Here is a 19,243-nt window from a genome sequence, read left to right on the forward strand (position 1 = left end):
AACTCCTTGCCTATCGACATTAGGCAGACACCTTCATTGTATTCTTTTCAGCACCTGCTAAAAATATTTTTGTTTAGGCAAGCCTATTTAGGCATGTAGAAGCTATTATGCTTTGTATCTTTAACTCATTGTTAGTTTCATTAGTTTGAATGTTTTTAAATACCTGTTTTTAACTGTTTTTGCCAGTAACTTTATTGTTTTAATTCCTTCTGTAAATCACTTTGAAGTTTTTTACAATAAAGTGGTATATAAATGCTGTAAGTAAAATACATAAATAAATTTCAGAGTCACTGTGGCCCTTGGTCTTCTTTCCTCTTTTAGGAACAAAGGAATCTGCCTTTTACCAACTCAGGCCATTTGGTGCCATCTAGCTGAGTACTGATGACATGTGGACTGCCATTGGCTGTCCAGGATTCCAGACAATAGTCTTTTCCAGAAATTTAATTTTGGACCTGTGCATGCAAAGCATATGCCCTACAACTGAGCTACAATCCTTCACCGTTTAAAAAAGTATATTTTAAAATTGTTCTTTTCAATTCACTAATGAATGCACATTATACCTAGGGCAGATCCACACCATGCATTTAAAGCACATTCAACACACATTTGAAGCACATTCAACACACATTGGAAGCACATGAATCCCACCACAGAATTATGGGAACTGTAGTTTGTTAAGGTTGGTGGGAACTATGACTGTGAGGGGGAAACTAGACTTCCCAGGATTCTTTGGGGGAAGTCATGCACTTTAAATGCGAGTTGGATGTGTTTTAAATGTGTTATATGGATCTGCATTACTGCATAAACTTTGCCTGCATATAAATCATTTTAATTAATTTTTAAAATGAAATCAGCTATAAAATTTACTGGGTGACCATGGACTGCTCACCATCTCTCAGCCTAAACTGCCCCTCAGAGTGAATACAATGGAGGGGGACCATGACCACCCCAAGGAAGAAGGGCCGACTTAAAATGTAGAGAAAATAATAATGTACAAGCATAGTGTAAAATCTGTTACATGTTGAGACATAGTATGAAGAAATATTTATACAAGCATGACTGTCAAATATGTTTATTATTTTTATACCTGTAACTATATTTATATTGGAATCCTATGCATGTTTACTCAGAAGCAGGTCCCAATGTATTCAATGGGGCTTACTCAAACAGAGAAGTGTGCACAGGACTGCAACTTCAAATGATAAGGAATGTCACTGACCCAACCCAAAATTCAGAATCATGCCACTTTAAGCTGTTTTGCAATTGTTTTATACTTATTTCATGATTATTGGATTTTAAATGGATTTATTTCTTATTGTGAGCTACCTTGGTTTCTAACCCTACCTCACATGGTGGTTGGAAAGATTCCATATACACACACTGGAGATGTAAAAATACACATACCCCATATAATAGCTTATTGTCAAAACCAGTTGGTCATTGCAGAATATATATATATATATTTAAATCAGTATTAATTTCCTACCAAATAAAAGCAATGACACCTAAGTAAGCCTTGACTAATTGCCTACCAGGAAAGAAAAGGATTGGAGGGGGAGAGAAAGATTTCCAACACAATCCTTTGCTATGTTTACTCAAAAGTCCCATTGATTCATAGCAGAATCCTAAGCATGTCTCCTCAAAAGTAAGTCATACTGAATTCAATGGGGTTTACTCCCAGGTATTTGGAATTAGCATTACAGCTTTCCTTCCAGAAAAGTCAGTATAGGATTCAAGCTTCACATTGGGAAGGTTTTCACAACAGACCATGAATTAGACAAATAAATTTCCCTCTTCAACAGCCCAAGAAAATGTAAACTTGTTTGACTCCTTATAATTAGAAAAGTGTAACACATTGTAATGGCATTGTATACTGCTATATTATTGTAGAAAGGCAATATAAGTTATACACTCACTCAACTTCTGATGTGCAGACAAGCAGGAAAAGGAAACTGTTTTCAGGATTAGAAATGGCTTCTAGCTGTTGCCTGGAGACCAGCAAATCTCTCATCAATCACAGCCCTGACTTCACTTATTGTCTAAAAACCTGAAAGGGTGGGGATTAGAGCAGCCAGTAGTAACAGATGTTGCAGCAGGGGGATGATATTTTGGTGTATATCTCTTGAACCAAACCACCTAGAAACTTACTTTTTTAAAAAATTGAAAGCTATGAGTCTGGAGATTGGGGTGACTCTCCCAGAGTGGACCCCAAAAACCAGAATCTTCAGTCAAAAACCAGAGACCTGGCAACCCTAGTCCTAGAAACGTGGATCATGTGAGTTCACTTTAGAATTCAAACTCACCAAATTCCTCCCCCATTCCTACCTGTCCTTGATTTTTGAGCAATTGAATGTAAAAAGTTAAATAACATAAGTGAAAATATTAACAGAATTCATGGTGGTAGCAGAAGCTTCTGAAGTCCAGGCTGTATACATGCTTGCCAGTCCATCACGCATTTGACATTGTTGTAATAGCTGCACAGAATACTGGGGAGGAATCGCCTGCAATGTTCTTCAGAAAGGGATGACAGAATCAGCTTTGGTGAGTAGTAGCAACCAGCAGAAAATAAGAGAAGCATAATTTTAAAGTGTCCTTACTGCTCATGCAATAGACCAATAAATCATATTTGAAGTTTGAGTTCTGATTTGATGTTTGTCTAGTTGGAGAATTTTGGAGGCCTTACAAGAAAGACCATTACCCTTTTTTTAAAAAAAAAGGTAACTCAGGAACCAATCTTTCACTGTCAGCAGTTGACAAATGGCATTACTTTCACAGAATGCATTTTTAAGACATCAACATTTTTTGTGGATTCTTTAGACTGCTACAATTGTTATTTACAGACAACAGATTTTAGTTCTGCAAAGACAATACAGAACAATCCCCATGTTGTTATTAATCATCCCAGAAGGGAGTAGAGAAGTGGGGCTCAGAACAAGGCTATGTGATCCCAAGGGACATATCTACAACCCCATTTCTTATTTATCACCCTTATTTTATTTTCAAGGTTCTTTGTTCCCCCCCAACTTAATGTGAGAGCACCCTTCTAGTAATCCTGGAAGCATTCTGGTTCAAGCAGCATGAATGCAACCAAGGAATGCTTCCAAGCTAGGTAGCCTTCATACTAGATGTCTGTTTACAAACCAGAACAAAGGCCTAAAGGCCTGTGTCTTCAGCTCAGTGTTCCAATTTGTTAAATTCAAACATCCGGAGGCAAAGTGACAGATCATCACTGCTATCTGGACCCAATTTATGTAGAGCTGTGAACTGGCAGCTATGAAAATTCAAGGCTAATTATAGAATTTAGGCCTAGTAGTGACCTTAATTGCCATGTATTCCATCCGGTACTCATAATCAGATCTAAGGCAGGTGCATGTCTAATCTTTTTTTAAGATCTTCTATTTGTGGATTCAGTAGTGTTCCCTTGCACCTCATAATAATGCAAATATTGTTGTGATAAGAGTATTCAGACCTGAAAATACTCAACACCTGATATGGCAACCTTTCTTTTCAAGACCACATGTCAGAATTTAAAGTCTTCTATATGAGAGACAAGTCTGTTCTTTGGAGATCTGTGTTGTATTCTCAGCATCCTAAATAACCGGCAAATTTAGGAGCAACAGTTTCTTCCTCTTTCTAGCAGAAGCCAACTGTGCAGAGTGGCCACTATAATAATTCACTAATAGACAAAAAACCTTGCGGTTTAAGAATGTACCTATAGCCCACAGATATTTCTATCAAACTTTAAAAAGCAGGGAAATTGGGCAGCTATAGTGAATGCACCAGGGGAGCAGAACACCTGACCTCCTCTATGAGATATTGTACTGCCCTACAAATTTGTCAAAATGCAAACACAATTGCAGTTGGCTGACTTTCTCTTCTCCTAATGATACAGGATCAGGCCCTGAACCTGGCAACCCTATCTCACACCCAAATTTAAAACAAAGCTGTCCCTGGCCACATCCACACAAGGCCTCTATTACACTTTGGACAATCATTTATTTATTTATTTATTTATTGTATTTATATACCGCCCCATAGCCAAAGCTCTCTGGGCGGTTTACAATAACTAAAACATTAAAAACAAATATACATATTTAAAAACACATCTTTTAAAAACAATTTAAAACACAATTTAAAGCAATTTATCATGTCTTCTCTCAAAGCCATGGCTCAAAGCTAATCATGGCTTCTCTCAAAGAATCCTGGGAAGTGTAGTTAGTGAAGGGTGCTGAGAGTTGCTAGGAGATGCCCTGTTCCTCTCACAGACCTTCAATCAGAGTGGCTGACTGTTAAACCATTCTCTCAGGGGAATAGGAGTCTCTTCTCAGCACCCTTCACAAACTACACTTCCCAGGATTCTTTGAGGGAAGCCATGACTGTCTCAAGTGAAATCAAGTCTGGTGTGAGTTTGGCCCCCTGATTAGCCAAGCCCAGCAGCTGGGAGGACTTTTTAGAACACTGACACTTGGTCCTTACTGAGCATGCCCCGCGTTATCATTGGTTTAAGGCAAAATTTCTTAAATTAATTAAAAATCAGCCAGGCATTTTTTAACTTTTAAACTGCAGTAGATGAAGGTTGGATTATGGGGCAAGGTCAGTATTAGCATTACAGGTACTCTGTGAACATGGCTGATTTTTAATGAATTTCAACAGATTATGAGGACTCTGACAGAAAAAAGTTCAAAAGGGCTCTGGATTTCTCTCTCTCTCTTTTTAGACTTTGAACTCTCTTTTCTCTCTGACTGTTTTGTGTATCACCATGAAAATTGACAGGGTTGTTAAGCAAGCCTCTCCACCTCTCCTACTTCTTCCTAGTTGTGTAGAATGCTGATTGGCTGACCCTTGTGGCAATCATGAAGTTTATGTTTCAAGTTTTTTTTAAAATGAATTGGCTTTTTTGTTTTTAAAAAGGCACTGAGTAAATGTTTAATTTTAAAAAATGTGCTTGTTAAAAATGTTAAAAATAAAATCCTGAAAGGCTGCTTGTAGAATGGAGAAAGCACCAAATATTAGAACTGATCTGAAGTATTGCTTATTTATTTATTTATTTATTTATTATTTAATTTGTATCCCTCCGTTCCTCCCAGCAGGAGCCCAGGGCAGCAACCAAATAGCTAAAAACACTTTAAAACTTCATAAAAACAGATCTTAAAATACATTAAAACAAAACAACATTAAAAACATATAAAAAACTTTTAAAAAGGGTTAGGAACATTATTAAAAAACATATTAAGCAATTCTAACACAGACGCAGACTGGGATAGGTCTCAACCTAAAAGGCTTGTTGAAAGAGGAAAGTCTTTGAAAAGTGACGAAAAGATAGCAGAGATGGCGCCTGCCTAATATTCAAAGGGAGGGAATTCCATAGGGTAGGTCCTGCCATACTAAAGGTCCGTTTCCTATATTGTGGAGAACGAACCTTCGGATAAAATGGTATCTGCAGGAGGCCCTCACCTGCAGAGTGCAGTGATCGACTGGGTTTATAAGGGGTAAGACGGTCTTTCAGGTATCCTGGTCCCGAGCCGTATAGGGCTTTGTACACCAAAACTAGAACCTTGAACTTGGCCCGGTAGCAAATGGGCAGCCAGTGCAATTCTTTCAGCAGCGGGGTGACATGTTGGCAGAGCTTGGAAAAGTTACTTTTTTGAACTACAACTCCCATCAGCCCCAGCCAGCATGGCCACTGGATTGGGCTGATGAGAATTGTAGTTCAAAAAAGTAACTTTTCCAAGCTCTGCATGTTGGCGATACCCTGCCCCAGTGAACAGTCTTGCCCCTGCATTTTGCACCAGCTGCAGCTTCCGGACCAACCTCAAGGGCAGTCCCGAGCTGTGATTATTGTGACTATGATTATTTATTCTTCAGATGAATGGGATAGTAAATGTATCTAAGAAAAGTATTTCTGTCCATCTGTCCATCTGTCCATCTGTCCATCTGTCCATCTGTCCATCTGTCCATCTGTCCATCTATCCATCTATCTATCTATATTGTAGACACAAAGCCATGAATATCTTTTGAAACCAAAATATCCAAGAAATTAGTCTGTTGATTGAAATTAGCCTTCTTGCTGGAAGAAATCTCAAAACAAAGATTAGAATCTCTAAATTTAACCCATTGAAAAAATTATTCCAGTGAATTATGTGATCCTCTTGAAATCAAAAAAGATATCATTAATATACCAAAGCCACACAATTCTCATCCAAATGGATTGTTAGAGAAAATAAACTGATGGTGAAAATGTTACATGTATATATTCACAATTTCGGAAGTGGGGTGACATGTTGGCGATACCCTGCCCCACTGAATAGTCTTGCCGCTGCAGTTTGCACCAGCTGCAGCTTCCGGACCAACCTCAAGGGTAGCCCCACATAGAGCGCATTACAGTAATCCAGCCTGAGGTTACCAGCAAATGGACAACAGTGGTCAGGCTATCCTGGTCCAGAAACGGATGCAGCTGTCTCACCAGCCGAAGCTGGTAAAGGGCACTCCTAGCCACTGAGGTCACCTGGACCTCTACCAACAAAGATGGGTCCAGGAGCACCCCCAGGCTACGGACCTGCTCTTTCAGAGGGAGTATGACCCCATCCAAAGCAGGCAACTGACCAATTATCCGAACTCGGGAACCACCAACCCACATTGCCTCCGTCTTGCTACGATTCAGACTCAGTTTATTGGCCCTTATCCAGCCCACCACCAAGTCCAGGCAGCAGTCCAGAGTTTGCACAATCTCTCCCGATTCAGATGTTACAGAGAAATAGAGCTGGGTATCATCAGCATACTGCTGACACCTTGCCCCAAAGCTCCTGATGACTGTTCCCAAGGGCTTCATGTAGATGTTAAACAGCATGGGGGACAAGATGGTACCCTGTGGCACCCAACAGCACAGCTGCCAGGGGGCCGAAAGACAGCCACCCAGTGCTATTCTCTGAGAACGAGCCTGAAGATAGGATCAGAACCACTGTAAAACAGTGCCTCCAATACCCAGCTCACCAAGTCGGCCCAGAAGGATACCATGGTCAATAGTATCAAAAGCTGCTGAGAGATCAAGTAAGAATAACAGGGTCATACTCCCCCTGTCCTTCTCCCGATAAAGGTCATACATCAGGGCGACCAAGGCTGATTCAGTTCCATCACCAGGCCTGAACCCAGACTAGGATGGGTCAAGAAAATCTGTTTCATCCAAGAGTACTTGCAGTTGCTGCGCCACAACCCTCTCAATCACCTTCCCTAAGAAGGGGGTATTTGCAACCGGTTGGTCGTTGTCACAAACCAATGGGTCCAGGATGGGTTTTTTTCAGGAGTGGTCGGATCATTGCCTCTTTCAAGGTGGCTGGAACCACTCCCTCCCGCAATGATGCGTTGACCACACCCTGGATCCACTCGGTCAGACCCCCTCAGCAAGCTTTAATAAGCCAAGAAGGGCAAGGGTCAAGAGGACACGTTGCTGGCCGCATCATCACAAGCACCTTGTCTATGTCATCAGGCCGCATCAAGTGAAACCATTCCCAAGAAGATGTAGCAGATGTTGCACTGGACACCTCATTGGGGACTACAGTAGATGTGGATGGGGCATCAAGACTGCTACGGAGGGAAGCAACTTTACCCTCAAAGTGTCTTGCAAACAATTCACAGTGGGCCTCCGAAGGGTCTAAGACTCCATTTCCTGGAGGTGATGTCAACAGACCCCTGACAATACGGAAAAGCTCCACAGCACGGTTACTTGAGGTTGCGATGGAGGCAGAGAAGTGGGCCTTCTTTGCCGCCCTCATCGCCACACAGTAGGCACGGTTATGATGTTTTACTTGTGCCCAATCAGCCTTGCAGCATGTCTTTCGCCACTTGCGCTGTAGCCATCATCCAGCTTGTTTCATTGTCCTTAGCTCACTGGTGTACCAAGGTGCAAGCTGGGCTCCACAGTGCCGGAGAGGGTGCTTGGGGGCAACCGTGTCGAGAGCCCAACGCACCTTGCTGTTCCACAGCGTGACAAGGGCTTCAACAAGGTCATCTGCTCTATCTACCGGGAACTCCCCCAGGGCATTCAGGAATCCAGTGGATTCCATTAGGCTCCAGGGGCAGACCATCTTAATCTGTCCACCACCCCTGCAGAAGGATCAGAGCCATAAGTCTAAACTTCACCAGGAAGTGATCTGACCATGACAATGGGGTGACATCCACCACCACCCTATCTCCAGACCACCCCTTCCTCCATCTGGAGCAAAAACCAAGTTGAGGGTGTGCCCTGCCCTATGTGTTGGACCAATAACAAGTTGAGACAGACCTATGGTCGTCATGGAGGCCATGAAGTCCCGAGTCTATGAGAACAACTGTGGCAATATGCAGCAAAGAGGTTGTGGGGTGCAAAATAGTCCTCAAATTTACCTTTTTGTTTCTCCAGTGGGTGTTCACAGCCCTGATGACTATCCATGCCATTTTTTTCCTTCTTATGCTGTGCTGCAAATTGCAGGCTGCAGCACAGTGCAGTGAAGACAGGGAGAGCCATCCAGTTGCCTAGGCAATAAGGGGTTCCCCTATTTTCCATGCTGTGCTGCTTACTATGGGGCTTTCCTTCTTCCATTATGGGGGAAGTTTCAGTTTCCCCTCAATTTTATCCAAAAGCCACAGTAAGGGTATTTCTGTTATATAGTACATATGTGTGGTTTTAACCTGCATTCTCTGTATAGCTTACAGAACAAAGAATAAAGTACAGTATTAAGTCAGACTATTATAACTGAAACAAAAACAGTAGAATGCAACCTAAAAAAACCTTTCCTTTCTAGCATCAGAAAAATAAAACCCAATTAGAAGCTCAAATGAATCATAGCTCAGGACTTGAAAGCTTCCTTTTAAAAAATGCAAGATGTTCAAAAGATGCTTAAAAGCTGTGGGTGAATTGAAAGATCTTCACTTGGTGCCAAAAGGACCATAGAGAGCCTCACTGCAGAAGTGGTTCCTTAGCTGGGGTGCCACCATTGAAAAGGCTGTCTCCCTATTAGCCACCTGCTTCACTTCACTTGGTGGAGGCATGTCGAACAGAACCTTTACTGGTAATAATGCCACTGTTAGGATCAACTGGATTTAGCTGGTAAATTTAGGGCAGGAGTAGGAAATCTGTGCCCCACCAGATGTTGTTAGACTACCTCTCACATCATCCCTAATCATTGGCTCTGCTGGCTGAGGCTGATGGGTTTTGGAGCCCAATAACATCTGGAAGGCCATGGGTTCTTCACACTTGATTTAGGGTGAAAAAGATATCATCCTACTGTAGCTTTTATATACATTTTTTTCTAATTGACCAGCATGGATTCCTATGAATTTTTATCCAATATTGTTTTTCTGCCAGACTTAAGAATAGGCAGCATTGATTTTCTGCATGTCATTCTAGTGCGGTTTGCTGGTAGGGGACATGGGAGATGCTTGACTTTCTGTTGGACAACAGGGTGGTTGTATCAGTGTTCTTAAAAGCAGAGTAGGGAGAGTTTTCTTCTAATTTTTCTTTGCCAGGCAGTATGCCAGTCCATATAACATGAGGTGAAATGTTGCAGGTATCACTGTGCGGAGAGAGTGTGCACCAGGCAGGGGGAAATCCTAGGGAAATTTGGTCAAAGCCTGAAGTTTGCTTCTGAGGTGCTCTTCTTTTGTAAAGGGTTTTTTTTAGTCGCTGCAGGCATGCATTGGTTTGGGGCAATGCTGTTTGGATATGGAGCTCTAGGGTAGCTGCTGAGGTAGCAGCAGCAGCTGGATGGTTGAGATGAGCTGTGGAGGGCTCAGTGCTAGATGATAAAGGAGCTGCCCAGGATAACTCTTCCCATTTTGACATGGTGAGTGTATGAGTGGAGCGGACTCATGTGCCGTTCACAAGGCGGCAGGGTGGTCATGCAATTGTTTACTGCCGAAGAAGTGCACAGCTTGCAACAAAATCTACATTTATTCTGCCACCACTCAACCCTGAAGTTTTGCATCAGCATGGTAAATATGACTTAAATGCCAAGCTGTGAACATGGTGAAGCCATCATTTGATGGTGTTAACTCTTGTTGAGCCATGCAAGGATCGGTTCAACTCACAATCTATTCACACCAGTTTATCAGTTTGTCTTGATGTGTCTTTATTTCTTTCTGACTGCAGCTCCTTGAGAAGTGCGTGCAGGTTTAAACAGCACTGCAAGCACATTCAAGGGATCAGGATGGGCAGATGTTGAATGGCATAATATAAAATTGGAGATTCTGTCAATGGTGAATAAGTTGGGTGGAGCTCGGAGTTCTCACAGTAGCAGCAGCAGCAGCAACAAAAAAAATGCTATGAGTAAGATGATGATTTGCACCAGCCATTATTGGAAATGTTTTGTGACACTATTACAACTCAATAGCATATTATAAAAAAGCACAATGGAAAAAGTGAAGGATAGGAAGTTGAGTAAAGAAGAAAAATGCAGCATATTCAACTGAATGAAACCAGAGTTTCTAACAATTTCTTCTTTATTCTCTATTCTCTGCTTTCCCTTTTGGATCTGTCTCTTCCCTCCCTCAGCACATTTCTGCCACTTGCCTTTGGGTTCCTGAATTACAGTCAATTCCTAGCTCAGGTCATCAGATGGCCCAAAATGACAATCGTGATTCCAAAACATTTGTGGAACATCAGTTTTTATGTTGTAGCATTAGAGCATTAGGGATAATTTATAGATATATATGAAAATTATAAATAATTATTTGTTTTATAAATGTTTTATAAATTTGCCAGCTTACACAAAATGAAACTAGATATTTAGTGGGTGGCACAGCATTTCAAAAGAAAAAGCTAAGGTCAGGTAGGCTTGCATATGCTGCAAGTCAAATACAATCCCACTGAAACCCCTTAAGGATGCACAGCTGTGGTGTGTTGCCTGCTCTCTGACGGAAAAAAATGCCTTTGAGCTTCCTCCAGTCTCTTTGTCTGTTTATACACAAATCATGAAAAAAGATATTGGTGTTCTTTGAGGGATTGTTATCCTGAGATGACAGCCTGTGTCTACAAGAATCAGGGATTCCATTGGCTTAAAAGCATAAATGTCCTTGCTTGACTGTCTTGGGTTTCTTATGGATCACTGGGTTTCCCTATGAAATGAGCATTCTACTGCAGAAAGATAACAGCAAGGTGAGCCAAAAATTAAATCTGCCAAGGCTAACTGGACCATCCTCAATCTGCAATGAGTTCAAACTAGGAACAGCAGTCCAAGTCTCCACTCAGCAGAATGAGCAAGAGGGGCTCCAAATGCAGCAGGGCTGGCTTACCCATTTTGAAGTAAGTGAAGTAATACACATTACCATCTAAAGGGGGGAAGAACCCATTGAGTCCCTTAAGTCCAGTATCTAAAATTATCAAATGGCACCACTGGATGCCCCTTCAATCATGTCCACAAACTGGATGTTGCAGAACCCTAAAGGGGTGTTGACTCACAGTAAAGAAGCCCTCCTTCAAGCCATCTCACAATTTCCTTGTGTGCTGCAGAAATGCCGTCTCCGATATTGTGGTGGGACACTTGAGCGCATAGTCTGGTACTTATATTTTGCAGAGCTTGGAAAAGTTACTTTTTTTGAACTACAACTCCCATCAGCCCCAGCCAGCATGGCCACTGGATTGGGCTGATGGGAGTTGTTGTTCAAAAAGTAACTCTTCCAAGCTCTGATATTTTGTTCCCTTCAACTAAATCCAATGGACAGAAAGAAAAATCCCACATATATTAGCAAAGGTTTACTACAGAGTATTTATTAAATTTATGGTTATTGATTTTTCTGAGGCTTATTCATGCTAGAATAATATAGAACACAAGATACTGAAATTTAGATTATACTGTACTTTTTTGTTTTCTATAAAAGTACACAGCAGGGGTTAAGGATTAGCCTTGAATATATAATTGACTGTAGTGAATTAGTGGGACAGATCGGGGTAATATCTGGCCTTTGTGTTTTCTAATATGGGAAGTGTCAATTGCTTCTTTGTCCTAGAATCTTAGGTGTGTAACTTCATACCTGTAGCACCTATCAGAGAGTTAGCCTGGTTTGCATGTAATGCTAAGCCAAACTATGGCTACATGTGAGAGTGTGGCTACTCACAGCAGACATGGTGGCCCCTTCAATTCTCTCCTGCCCCTACTGCTGCTATGCTATGGTGCTAAGGGATGGTTTCACTTAGTGTTACATATGAACTCAGGCTCATGGTTTGTTCTTAGGTTACTGCTTGTGGTTTGTCTGGGAAACAGCCCATTTTCAGATGTAATGCTAAGTCAAGCCATGTAGTGTGGCAGGACAACTAGCGGAGAAACAAAGTGGACGCAATTTCTACCTTGAGTACCAACACACTCACATGTTTACACTTAGCCAAGGTTTGGCTTAGCAGTACATGCAAACTGGACCGTTCAACTTCCAACTCCATCTTGGAACTGAGTTCAATCGTAGACTTTATGGCTTCAACATCCAGCCTAATTTTTGGAGTTCTTTGTGTTTTATTTCCCCCCATACTTCTTGCTTTGTGTAATGTCTTCCCTAATTAAGAGTTCTGCAGAACCTGAAAGCTTTTCATGATTTTGTGAGAGTTTGGTTGGTTCTAATAAAGATATCACTGTGGATTTTGGAGAATATTTTATCTGTGCGTGATGAAGAATTCAATGAATGCCTGTTATGTATAATGCTATTTAAATATGCAGCTCTGTGATTTGTATTGGTCTTGATTTATTGCTGCAGGAAAATCTTATGAACTCATTTAATTCTGAACTGATTTTCTATTGCTAGATGAAACACCTGTATTAACACTGGAGGAACAGCTTTGAGTTAGGAATGTGCAACGATCTTGCTTGAATCAACTGGACTGTTAAGCTAACAGAATTAAACCAGTGAATAATGAAAAAGCTCTGCTTTGGCCATGGCACTCCTTTATAAAGGGCTGCCAAGTTTCAGCCTAATGCTGTTTCCTTTCTTTGGCAGATATGTTCCCTTTCATTTTTCAGGAATGATGTTCATTTTCATTATGTAGCAAATCTACATTTCTAGTTCCATGGCTGCCCTGAATTTGACCTACTTAAAAGCAAGCTGTATGTTGCGTTATATAAAAAACACCACTGCTGGAGTGTCAGTGGCATTCCAACGATCACCTATATGCAAGTCAAATTGCTACCTCAGACTTATGGCTAAGTAGAAACTGAACTCAGTAATTGCTAGAGGCTTCTCATTAAGCAATGGCAATGTGGACATGGCAATGCCCACATTGAAAAACAGGAATAATCAACAATAGGGCAATTGATAATGCATTTTTCTCTTGGATATATTTTTTGCTTAGCTGAGCAGACCCCCACTTTTGTCAACCCATTATAAAATAACGAAGGCCTAAGAACATGCCAGAGGTGATTCAAACTGGCTGTTCTACTACTGTTGATGGAGAGATTGCTTGTACTCTAATGCTCAGTTCAGACATAACAAACAATGTACCTGAATGCTTTCTGTCCTCCTGCTTTCCCCCATACACCACAGTTAAAGACTTTTGGTGTTTGTTAAACCACAGTTTAATGTTACACCCAAATTGGGAAGCTGGTTTAATATCTGATATTAACACTCACTTTCCCAATTCACATATAACAGGAAACTATGGGTTAACAAACATCAGAAGTTTTTCCTTACAGTACATGAGAGAAGGCAGAGGGAATAAGGTGAGGATGGAGCACACAGGTAACTTGCTTATTCTGGCCTAAGAAGCCATAGTTTATTAGACCAAGATGAGTACATCTGAACTGAGACTAAAGATGGTAACCTCAGAGTCTACCTTAGTCTTACAAACAAATGTGTGTAATAAAAGCTGACAGAGTGCTTCTTTAATGCAAAGGGGCAATTTGGAGTAGAGAAACAGGGGAAAGGGTAAGATAAACACTTTATTTTATTTATTTATATAATTTCTGTCCTTTCCTCATAAATGACTCCAGGGTGGGTAACAACAATTTAAATCACAATATAATAAGAAACATAATTCGAAGATAAAGCTGCCAGTGTCTCCCACATCTATCCCAGGCAGGCCTTGCATGAAAGTCTTCAACTGGCACCAAAAGATGGATAAAGTCACTGTGAGCATCTCATAGGAGAGGATGTCCCAAAGCCAGGTGCCACTGTTCAGAAGGCCCTCTGGCAGATCATAGCCCTTCTGGTCTCATTCTAATATGATATTATCTGAAGGGCCTCCACAGCTGATCGCAAGGTCCAAACACGGCAGTACAGAAGGAGGCGCTCCTTTAGGTAATTTGGTCCTGAGCTGTTTCGGGCTTTATATGTCTGAACTAGCACCTTCAATAGGACTCAGTGATGTACTGGCAGCCAGTGCAGATCTTTCAGGACTAGTGTCCCATGGTTCCATGCAGAAAGGCCCATCAACACTGTGGCCACTGCATTTTGCAGCAGCTGCAGTCTCTCTACCATTTTCAAGGGCAGCCCTAAGGAGAGTGAATTGCTGTCCCTGTGCAGGAACACTTATAGCTGGTGAACTCACCATAGCTGTTAAAAGTCGTTCTGTACCACTGAGGCCATTTGGGCCTCAAATGACAAAGTAGAATCTAGGAATATCCCGAGACTATGCACCTGGCCATTCAGTGGTTGTGCAATCCCCATCCAGGACAGGCTGTCTTCTTATTTCCCAGATCCAGGACCGGCTGGCCACTTTTCCAATGAAACCATGTTTACCTTAATGCACACACCCACAATCTGCTTGAAGGATAAGTGAGAGGGCACTGTTTAGCAGAAAAGAGTGTTTGGGGAAGCATTTGAACCCCCCTCCTGCTTCACCACTCCAAATAGTGCTTTCCAGTAACATTAGGGTGCAAGCAATTTCTCCATTGACAACATTGAAGGATGTACTGGAGAAATGTGATTCTTCTCCCAGGTAATTGTTGCATTGAATTTGATGGTTGTGCAAAAAGCATTGGTTCTCTCTCAGTGTTAACCAAAATCATGCAAAAAATAATAATTCCTGACTCTCGGCACTAAGACAGAAATGTAAAAAGTCAGGACCAGAGGGACATAGGAAGCTGCCTGCTACTAAGGCAGACCATTGGTCCATCTAGCCTAGTATTGTCTACACTGACTGGCAGCAGCTCTCCAGGGCTTCAGGCAGGAGTCTTTCCCAGTCCTACCTGGAGATGCCAGGGACCGAGCCTGCATGCAAAGCAAATGCTGTGCCACTGAGCTGCAGGCCATAAAAGAAAACTCTGAAAATTTCAATATGTAATTGTGCACAAATTGAAAATAAAATTACAATAAGGTAAAATGTCTTCTGAACACAATGGTAACAGGTATATTAAATGGCAGAAGAGAATGTGATGTAACAGCCTTTTGCAAATAAAAGATACTTTCAGTTGCTGCCATTCCTCTATCCCCACATCAATGCCCCACCATTTAGGGAACCGTTTCTGCTTAATTTTAACTCAATATTTGAAAGAAGTGCCGTCCCTCTCTTCATTCCTGATGTCCACATCTGCCTTGATTTTTTAAAGTGGTCATTGCCACAGCATGGCAAACCTGCAGCAATAAAGCTATTTTCTTTCATCCCCCTCCCCCTCACATTCATTATGTGGTTTGATTATTGTGTTGTGTTTGAATGGGAATGGCAAAATTGCAGCTGGAACACTGATCATGTGGGTAAAGCCTATTCTACTAATCATGTTGCCAGCTTTTGTATTTGGGATACTTCTGATGACATGGAGAGCATTGCAGTTTAGCCAGTATATTGTTAGGAACAGCAACAGCAACAACAACAACAACAGCAACAACAACAACAACAACAGCAACAACATTGTTTGTCGCCTATCTGGCAATTAGCCACTCTAGGCGACGTACATTAAAAAAAGATAAAATACAATAATATCAGATGCAATCACATTAATGAACAATAATGTAGAGTTTTGTGGCATCTTAAAGACTAACAAATTTATTCTGGCACAAACTTTCATGGACTAGAGACCACTGTGTTAGATGCAGGTTGAAAGTTGTGGGGTGATGTGAGTAAATGATAGAAAAATAAGGAGCATTAATGCCAATTGTTTTTCTTTTGCATTGGAATTTTTCTTTGTCCACAACTATGAAAATGCAACCAGAAAATTCCGGTATAGTTTTATCTGAGTCTTTTCTTCCCTGGTTCTGAATTCCATGGCTGACGTTGAGAGCATTACCTAACCTTGTTGAATTTATTGAGTTGTGATGCTATACATTTTCAGTTTGCTGTATGTGTCTGAGTTAAAGTGTACTTGGTGCAAAATAAAACATGCAACAGTTGGTCTATGCAATTACAGGTTATACTGAAAATGGCCATTATTCTTTTAGAATTAGCCGTAATAGTTCTCCATTTAGATAAGTGATGTGGTGATATTAAAAGAATTGCTTGTTTTTTCCTAGGGTGAAAAAGGAGATAGAGGAGAGCAAGGAACAGATGGCATACCTGGAAAAGATGTGAGTTGATGTGTTACCTCTTCTCTTTGATTTATGTTATAGCTACTCTTTGTGTTATAAAACGTAGGTATGTTGGATTGCTAGTTGTGGAAACTGCAACTTAATGCTAGCACAGTTTCTTCAGTAACACACTTTAAAATCAACCACTGAAAGAAGCATTTGGAGAAATTGCCAGTAAATCCACAATACTTTATAGCAGGAATGGGGAACCGACAGAAGTTTTTGGACACTACAAGTAGAGACAGTATATTTCTGAATACCAGTTGCTGGAAACTGCTGGAGGAGAGAGTGCTCTTGTGCTTAGGTCCTGCTTGTGGCTTCAGATGCTGGACTACATGGGCTGTTGGCCTGATCCAACAGGACTCTTCTTATGTTCTTATGAACTACAACTTCCATCAGCCAACATGGACAATGGTCAGGGATGATGGGAGTTATAGCCCAGCAACATCTGGAGGACAGCCAACTCCACTTTATAGGCTTCATGGTTAGTGAGGCATATTTTCATGTGCACTACTGGAGACTCGTCCTTCACATAGATTCTGTTAGCTTTATGTGAAGTTATTAAGCTCAGAGACTAAGAAGCTTTCTCTCTCTGCCACCACCTCTGGGGCAGTAGATGCGGAGGTCCTTCTGATTATAGCATCTTTGAATGAGATCAGGAGGGTTCTTGTTGCTGCTTATAAATAAAATAAAATAAAAATGTATATAAAGCAATATGCACTTTTAAAACAATCCATGACTGTGTGAATTTGTCTTCTCTTTATCCATTTTTCTTGATGTCTGGATAAACTATCCCATTTAGATTTTAATCAGATTTATCTGGATTATTTCTGCTGCCATGATGATGATGATGGAAAGTTCTGTCAGCTTCGGTTGTCTCAGTTTGTCCTTTTTCCAGTCTTAAATTCAGCTCCAAATTTCTGCAACAATTTGTGATTTTTTTTAAAAAAAATTCTCTTGAGAATTCTCCAGCATTTTAGTGCAAATTTCTCCTTATAAACATATTTTTGTAGGCAGTTTTGATTAATATACACATTTTTGCAAGCCATTTGTCATCATATAATGCATTTTTGTGTGTCATTTCTACTCATATATTCATTTTTTTTGCACTCTTTCCCCTAACATATGCATTTTTGTAAACATTGTTTGGTTGGCAAACTGCATTGCGAAATTTGAATATGTGCGAATTTCAAAGGATGGCTGTATTTAGGTTCTCATATTGTTTCGGAAAGTGCAAATTTGATATATTCACCTTGAAATGAGAACTGAATTGAATTTCTCCCCCATTCCTATGATGATGTTGCTCACCAGTCCCCCAATCACTCCACTCACTAGCCAAGGACTCTGAAACACACATACATGCACATGGACTCCCAACCCCCCCGGGACTCCCAAACACACATACACCCAAGAACTCCCAAACACACGCACACCCAAGAACTCCCAAACACACGCACACACTGAGGGATTCCAAATCACCCCCCAGGCTCCACACACACATCAGGCACCCCCAAACACATACCTCTCTCTCTCTCTCTCTCTCTCTCTCTCTCTCTCTCTCTCACACACACACACACACACACACACACACACACACACACACACACACACACAGAGAGAGAGAGAGAGAGAGAGAGAGAGAGAGAGAGAGAGGCAACTCCCCAAACTGCTCCCCAAAGGGCCCTGCACCCCCAGGCAACTCCCAAAACAGCCCCCAGGCTCTCACTGCCACCCTATTTAGGCAGCTTATCAGCCTTCTGTCTGCCTGGGCAGTGGTTGCCACCCCCCCCACCTCAACTGCTTACCTGACTCCCGCACTGTTGCTTCCACCTGCTCGCCCACTCCCCTCACTCGCCTGCACCCTGCTGCCTGCTCATTCACCCCCATTCACTCACCTGCCCCTGTTACCCACTAGCCTGCCCCTTCCCCCGCCAGCTCACCCACCCCCCACTTGCACACCCCCACCTCCATTGCCTCCTCACCTGCCATCCTTGCTTCTCTCACTGCCTCACCTCGATAGCAGTAAACTATATAAGAACAAAACTAAGTTCAGAAGCAAATCAGTCCACTTCAAGTCTAGGAAGTGTAATGGAGGCCATCAAGTAGCATACAGACTCTCCTCATGTAGGAGAAGATGCAAATACCGGTACCAGTTGACACTCTACTCTAGGGAAGTTCAAGAATAAGTTGCCCTCTACTAGTGGTGCAACAGAGTAGTTGGTCCTCTCTACCCAGCCACTCTTGGTTGTACACTGTTCCTTCTTGGCAACCTGAAATCCTTTCTGTCAGCAGTAGCTAGTGTAGTGAGGCAGACCCATGGAGCCACCTTCCTGACCCTGGTGTCGCTACAGGTTACCTGAACAGGGCTTGGGTGGGGCAGGGCAATGGTAAAGTTGGAACTGCATGGACACACTAGTGGAGCCAATCCAATACTCCCACCAGTGCATTTGCGCAGTTCCAACCTCTCTGTTTCCCTTCTCCAGCCCCATCCAGGTAAGCTATAATGAGGCCAGTGTTGGGAGGGCTGTGCTGCACTTCTGCCCCAACACACTGGCAGCTATTGCATTTTGTATGTAAGTGGAGGTTGGAGCATATGATCAAACAGTCAGAAGTGGGTACATGGTTACACAGAAGCTTTGTTAATAGTTCCAGTTTATATTGTGCCCAGCACATTTGTTTCATCTCAGTGGGTTTTATCCAGTGGTGCCTTCCATTGGAAGAGGGGCTTTTGATCCAATAGGAGCCTCTGCTAATGGCAGTTTGGGGGAGTGATTTTTTGCTAATTCCTCCC

General features: G+C 41.8%; 1 protein-coding gene across 7 annotated transcripts in view; it reads left to right on the forward strand.

Annotated features, from left to right (window-relative positions):
- Positions 1–19,243, forward strand: part of COL19A1 (collagen type XIX alpha 1 chain) — a 358,502-nt gene that overhangs the window by 177,390 nt on the left and 161,869 nt on the right. For all 7 annotated transcript variants that reach the window (XR_009762166.1, XM_061623076.1, XM_061623078.1 and 4 more), the window contains one exon: positions 16,399–16,452. Coding sequence is in view for 6 of the 7 variants with exons in the window: in XM_061623076.1 (XP_061479060.1) it covers positions 16,399–16,452 (54 nt within the window). In the remaining variant the exon portion in view is untranslated. The remainder of the gene's footprint in view (positions 1–16,398; positions 16,453–19,243) is intronic.

This window comes from Rhineura floridana, chromosome 4 (assembly GCF_030035675.1).
Source record: "Rhineura floridana isolate rRhiFlo1 chromosome 4, rRhiFlo1.hap2, whole genome shotgun sequence".
Lineage (NCBI taxonomy): Eukaryota > Metazoa > Chordata > Lepidosauria > Squamata > Rhineuridae > Rhineura > Rhineura floridana.